The following is a 7,184-nucleotide window of genomic DNA, read 5'->3' on the forward strand; positions in this document are numbered from 1 at the left end:
AAATCTATACAACCAAAAAACTGGGGTAGAAAAAAAAAAAAAAAAAAAAAAAAAATATTTTAATAAATTATATATATATATATATATTTTTTTTACCTATATAATTATTTGTTTTATTTTTTTATTATGTTTCTACCTTTTTAGGTTTTTTCTTTTTTTTAATGTTCGCTCATCTAAGTGGTAAGCTATTAATTATGGGAAGCTCTAAAAAGATAATAAGAGAACGAAAGGTAAAAAAAAGAAAAAAGAAAAAAATAATAATATTTTAATCAATTATATAATAAAAAAAAATATATACATATATATTATATATATATATATTTATTTATTTATTTTATTATTACATTTCTCCCGTTCTAAGTTTTTTCTTTTTTTTAATTTTGGTTCTTCTAAATGGTAAGCTATTAAATATGCTAAGCTCTAAAAAGATAAAATAAGTAAAAACAAATAAATATAAGATTATTATATGTACAACACTCTTCTATATTATGGTTGTTATATATATATATATATATACATTTTGTAAACATGCTTTTAAAAAAAGAAAGAACAAGTCGATTTATATATTATTTAAATAAGAATCATTCTTATATGAATTAAATTATAAATGCACATAAAAGTAACAAACATACAAAATATTTTTTTCATTAATTGAAGTCAAAATTTTACAACATAAAATATATACATATTATATATATAATATACATTTTTCTTTACATAAATTAAAACACACACACACACACACACACAAACAAAAAATAATAATAAATAAAATACACCGTTGTAGGATTAAATAAATATACTTCTATATTATTATATATTTTGTTAAAGAATAAAATAATATTTATTGTATTTATAATACTATTCTTACAATACATCAAAAATAAAAAAAAAGGTAGTGGTAAATTGTTTTAGTATATAGATCAAATATTATATATATATATATATATATATATATATATGAACAAGTCATATAATGTTGTAAAAAATATTATGAACAATTCATGTGTTTTTTTAAAAAAATGTTATGTACAGTTCATGTAAATTAAAGGAAAAATAAATAAATATAAATAAATAAATAAATATATATATATATATATATATATATATATACTAAAATTCAGCAGTTGTACTTTATAACTTGTTATATGTTTTCTTTTTAAAGATTTATAAAATTATATTTTTCTTATAAAAGATAATATAGAGAAATTTATATTGTGATGTTGTGTTTACCTTTTTAAGAAACCTTCTTGAATATATATACTCCATTTGTTTTTGTCGTACTATTTGATAAGACATTATTAAAAATGGGAATATGTTAAATGGGTTTTATGTTACTTTGTTTTATTAAAATATAAAAAATATATAAGGAATTATATAAAATATAGGAAATGTTAATATATATATATATATATATATATATATATATATATTTATTTATTTATTTATTTATTAATATTATATATATATAAATTATGTGTAATATTGGTTGCAAATAAAATTCACGATGCTCATAGACTTATATCAATAATTTTGTTATAACAACATTTTTTTTTTTTTTTTTTTTTTAAATATAGTTGTATTAATAAAAAAGAACGTAGAACAAAAAGAAATTTAATTAAAATATATAAACCATAATTTAACATATATAATGTTTATTAAAAAAAAAATATATATGCATATGTGTATATATATATATATATATATTTATTTATTTATTTACATTTATATGTTACATTTTGTAAACGTTTACATATATTATTGTTTTAAATTTTATTTCATATTAAGACCAAAAATTTACATAAAAAATAAAAAAAAGTTCATTCAATAAAAATATAGATTCGTTTTATATTATTTTATATATGGAAATTTCTGGAAGACAAAAAGTGTGAATAAAATTTATATTTTAAAAAATATAATAGTAGAAAAGAAAACAAAAAAAAAAAATCATGCGATTATACACGGCATATTCCGTCTTGAACAACAATATATATATATATATATATATATATATATAAATGCATATTTTTGCTTTTTTTTTTTAATACATATTACATAATGGGAGTTATAATAATACCCTTGTATGTTCTTATATACTTATAACTATTTAATATGTAAGGAAAACATTTATATAAATGTTCAACAATTTTTTTTATTGTAAGGTATAATGGAATTATTCACATTTGATATTACATGTTTAAATATATATATATATATATATATATATATATATATATATATATATTTCATAAATCATATATTAAAATGTAATTATATTTTTATATATAGGGCAATTTTATATGGCCCATATTTGGACCCCCCATTTCCCTATATTTTTAAGAACATATTTGAGGTTAAAAAAAGCAAAAAAAAAAAAAAAAGAAGAAATAAGGAAAAAAGATTACTTATGCATATAAGATATTTAACATTTTATTTATTTATTAAATATAAAATAAAAGGAAAATTTTTAATTTGAAAGATATGTTTAATGATTAAAAAAATATATATATATATATATATATATATGATATATATATAATAATAATAGAATACCCCCTTAAAGGGTCTGGGCTTTATTTTTTTATGCCTAAATATAATAATATATATAATTATATATATATTATTATTATATGTATAATATTTTAAATATTAGTATATTTAATTCTGCTGTATATATAATATAATGTTCTATATATATTGATATATATATATATATATATATATATATATATATATATAAATATATTGAATACTTTATAAAATATACTATAAATATTTTAATTAATTTATTTTTTCGTTCCTCTTAAATTCCCAAATAATTTCTTTCCCTTTGATTATATAATCTTTATAATGAACATATATTATTTAAATATTGATAAGCAATATATTTTACATATATATATATATATATATAATTATTTTATATGTTCTTTTTTTATTTATATTTTTCATGTTATTATAAAAAATATGTATAATAAATAATAAATTATATACATTATTATTATATTTAAAATATATATAATAAATTACATATATTAATATATATATATATATTTATTTTTGATATACAAATATAATAAGTTGATTTATATATGTATATATTATACAATTATATTCTTGTAGATTATTGTTAAGAGCCAAGATTATTATTAATTATAATTATATAAAAAATATTACAAGGATTTTATTTATAATTTAAAAACAAATATATGAAATAATATATTAATATATATGTATATATATAATTATATATGTATATATAAACATATAAAATATGTATATTTTATAAATCAATAATTATTTAAAAAAAAAAAAAAAAAAATAATAATAATAATAATAATAAAATAAGCTTTTATATATATAATTATAATAGTTTTTATTTGTATAATAATATCCATTTTTGTGTTATTATATTTTACAAAAAAATAAAATAAAAAAAAAAAAAAAAAAATATATATATATATATATATATATTGTTATATATATGTAAACATATATATATATTTTTTTTTTTTTATTTTGATTTAAAAGATATAAGAATATATAGGAAGAGTATATAAATATATAAGAATATTATATTGTTATTATTATATAATAGATTTGTGTTATAAGAAAATATTTATTTTAAAAAAAATGAGTAACAAAAAAGGTCAATCCCCCAAAGAAGAGAGCATTGCCAAGATGCTTATATGTAAAGTAAGTTTAATAAAATAAATAAATAAATAATGTGAATATACCTATATGTATATTATATGTATTATGCATATGTATATATTTATATATATTTGTTAAGGCCAATTTGTTGGAAAAATATTTATACAGGCACAAAAAAATAGTGTACATATAAATATATATATATTTATTTATTTATTTATTTATTTATTTTTCCTTATGTTAGGTCCATATAGGTACAAAAAATTTAGAGAACAAAATGAAAAGATACGTTTATACGAGAGCAAAGGATGGTGTACATATTATAAACTTAGCGAAGACATATGAGAAATTACAGCTTGCTGCACGAATTATCGTAGCTATAAGCAACCCAGCAGATGTAGTAGTTGTATCAGCAAGACCTTTTGGAAGTAGAGCTGTGTTAAAATTTGCTCAGTATACAGGAGCACAAGCCATAGCTGGTAGATGGACTCCTGGTATGTTAACAAATCAAATTATCCAAAAATTTACAGAACCAAGATTATTAATTGTAACGGATCCAAGAACAGATGCACAATCGGTTAAGGAATCTGCATATGCTAATATCCCAGTAATAGCATTATGTGATTCAGATTCTCCTTTAGAACACGTAGATATTGCTATTCCATGTAATAATAAAGGAAAAGAATCCATTGCCCTTATGTATTGGTTATTAGCTCAAGAAGTATTATATTTAAAGGGTGTTATTCCAAGATCAGAACCCTGGAATGTAATGGTTGACATGTTCTTATGGAGAGACCCAGAACAATTTGAATTAAAAAATCTAGCTAATGAAGAAAATACACCAACTGCTCCACATTTACTTGAAAATCAATATGCCGCTGAAGCTCCTTATGATGAATGGACCAAGAAAGAAGAATGGAATGATAATACAAATGAGGATTGGAAAAATCCAATAGCTGCTGAAGAGTGGTAATTCCAGAAAGATCAACAAGGAAAAAATAAAAATAAAAATGAAAATAATTATATATTATATATTATATATATTATATATATCAAAATATTATGGAACATTAAACAAAAAAAAAAAAAAAAAATGTGGGTATATATATACATGTATAATATCAAATTGTTCAATTTGATTGTAGCACTTGTTTTTCCATTTATAACAAAAAAAAAAAAAAAAATAATAATAATAATAATAATAATATAACTTCCCACCTTCCAAATGATAAATAAATATATACATATATATAAATATACATATATTTATATATATATATATATATATATATATATATATATATATATATTTATTTATTTATTTATTTATATAATGTTCATATAAACACATATATTTTTATGTTAATTATATACGCCTTATTTTTATATCGATTTTGTATTTAATATTTCCCCCTTTTTACATAGAACATATGAATTTATTATTTTTTTTTTTTTTTTTTTAAAATTAACTATCCAAATGAAACTAAAAATATTTAAAAAAAAAATTTTTCTTTTTTTTTTTTTTTTTTTCCTATAATTCTCAAAATAGGTATTGTGTGTGTTTATGCATATTTTTTAAGGATTCACGGTGATATTATTCATATATATATTATATGTGTCTCCATAATATAATTTAAATATGTATGAATGTGTATGCTTCCTTTTTTCTTTATATGTACGGAGAAAAATAAGTATCCTTTCCAAGTGGCATGCTTTTTTTGATCAGATTAAGTAGCCACCTTAAAGGGGAAAAAAAATAAAAATAAAAAATAAAAAATAAAATAAAATAAAAAATAAAATAAAATAAAAAATAAAATAAAATAAAATAAAAAATAAAATAAAATAAAATAAAATGGACGTATAATTTTTCTTAAAAGAATTATATGAATATATTTTATTTGGGTTAATATCTATATATATAATATTTCTTACAAGAATGATCGATTATGCATAATACACAAAAAAAAAATAAAAATTTTTGCATGTTCCTATGTATGTCCGTATGTGTTTATATATAAATTCTCCTTGAATGGTGTTCTTTGTTAAAAAAAAAAGAAAAAAATTTGCATGATATGTTATATGTAAAATATACATATATACATATATATGTAACAGCCTAATAGTTCCTTTGTAGATTATGAAAAAATATATTTTATATATATTTTTACAATCAATTTAGTATATTCATTTGAATCAACACAACGATACAATTTGTTACAATATAATTTATTCTACATGTGAATATATATGTATATTTATATATTTATATATATTTATATATTTATTCGTGTGTTTGTTTATGCATTATTTATTTTATTTTATTTTTTATTTTTTATTTTATGTTATTTTTTATTTTTTATTTTATTTTTTATTTTATTTTTTATTTTATTTTTCTTTTTGAATGGAGGAAGGTCGCAAAATTTTTGAAAGGTTTTACGAAGATATCAATAGTTTACATCTACATTTTGAGTGTCTCGATTCTACACAACAATATTGTAGAAGAAATATGAACAGATTTATAGAAGAAAATAAATTGAGAGATGATAATATGATAATAGTTAGTTGTAATAAACAAAATCATGGTATTGGAACACGAGATACTTACAAGAACGAAGATAGAATATGGTTATCTGAGGAAGGCAATGTTTTTGTAACATTTTTATTTTTATGGAATGACGATTTAATAGATAAAGTGAAATTACTAACACAGACATGTACTGTAGCTATAAGCAAAACATTAGAAAGTTTTTATTTAGTAACACAAATAAAATGGATAAATGATGTATATGTTAATTATAAAAAAATTTCAGGATGTCTAATTCATATGTATCATCATATGGAAAATCAAAAAGATCACAACATAATGAAAAATAATAATAAAAAAAATAATAATAATAAAAATAATAATAATAATAAGAAGAAGAAGAAAATATGTTTATTGGTAGGTATAGGAATTAATGTAAATTTAGAAGATCAAAATAATATCTTAAATAATAATTATACATCTGTAAAAAAAGAATATTTACAAGATTTCGATACTCCAAAATTAATTCCAACAGTTGAACAAATAACATTAAAGCTGATTATAAATGTAAAGCATGCTATAAATACATTGTGTAAAGAAGGATTCACCGAATTCTTAAACTATATCATAAGTAGATTGTTGTATAAAGACAAAAAAGTTATAATAAATCAAGACAACCAATATATTGTTGGTTATTTAAAAGGATTGTTACATGATGGATCACTCCTTTTGTTGACAGAAGATAATAAATTTATTAACGTGCACACGGGACGTTTACATGTAAAGGATGATGACTAGAAGGACTTATCCATTGGAAACACGCACACACAAATATAGATATATACATATATATATATATATATATATATATTTTTTTTTTTTTTTTTTTTTTTTTTTTTTTTTTTTTTTTTTTTTTTTTTTTTTCTTTTTTTTTTTTTAAAAAAAAAATTTTTTTTTAAAAAATTTTTTTATTTTAATCTAATTTAATGTATTTTTATTTTTATTA

At 17.7% G+C, this 7,184-nt stretch overlaps 2 protein-coding genes across 2 annotated transcripts; both read left to right on the forward strand.

Annotated features, from left to right (window-relative positions):
* Positions 1-3,633: 3,633 nt before the first annotated feature.
* On the forward strand, positions 3,634-4,627 carry PRSY57_1026100 (40S ribosomal protein S2, putative; the record flags this gene model as incomplete). Its single annotated transcript, XM_012907850.1, has 2 exons — positions 3,634-3,696; positions 3,899-4,627. The coding sequence occupies 2 exons, from the start codon at positions 3,634-3,636 to the stop codon at positions 4,625-4,627; spliced, it is 792 nt and encodes a 263-aa protein (XP_012763304.1).
* A 1,428-nt stretch (positions 4,628-6,055) lies between these two features.
* Positions 6,056-6,976, forward strand: PRSY57_1026200 (biotin--acetyl-CoA-carboxylase, putative; the record flags this gene model as incomplete). The annotated part of the gene is made up of 1 exon (XM_012907851.2): positions 6,056-6,976. One exon carries the CDS (start codon positions 6,056-6,058, stop codon positions 6,974-6,976), a length of 921 nt encoding a protein of 306 aa, XP_012763305.2.
* Between the last annotated feature and the right edge of the window lie 208 nt (positions 6,977-7,184).

This window comes from Plasmodium reichenowi, chromosome 10 (genome assembly GCF_001601855.1).
Source record: "Plasmodium reichenowi strain SY57 chromosome 10, whole genome shotgun sequence".
Classification (NCBI taxonomy): domain Eukaryota; phylum Apicomplexa; class Aconoidasida; order Haemosporida; family Plasmodiidae; genus Plasmodium; species Plasmodium reichenowi.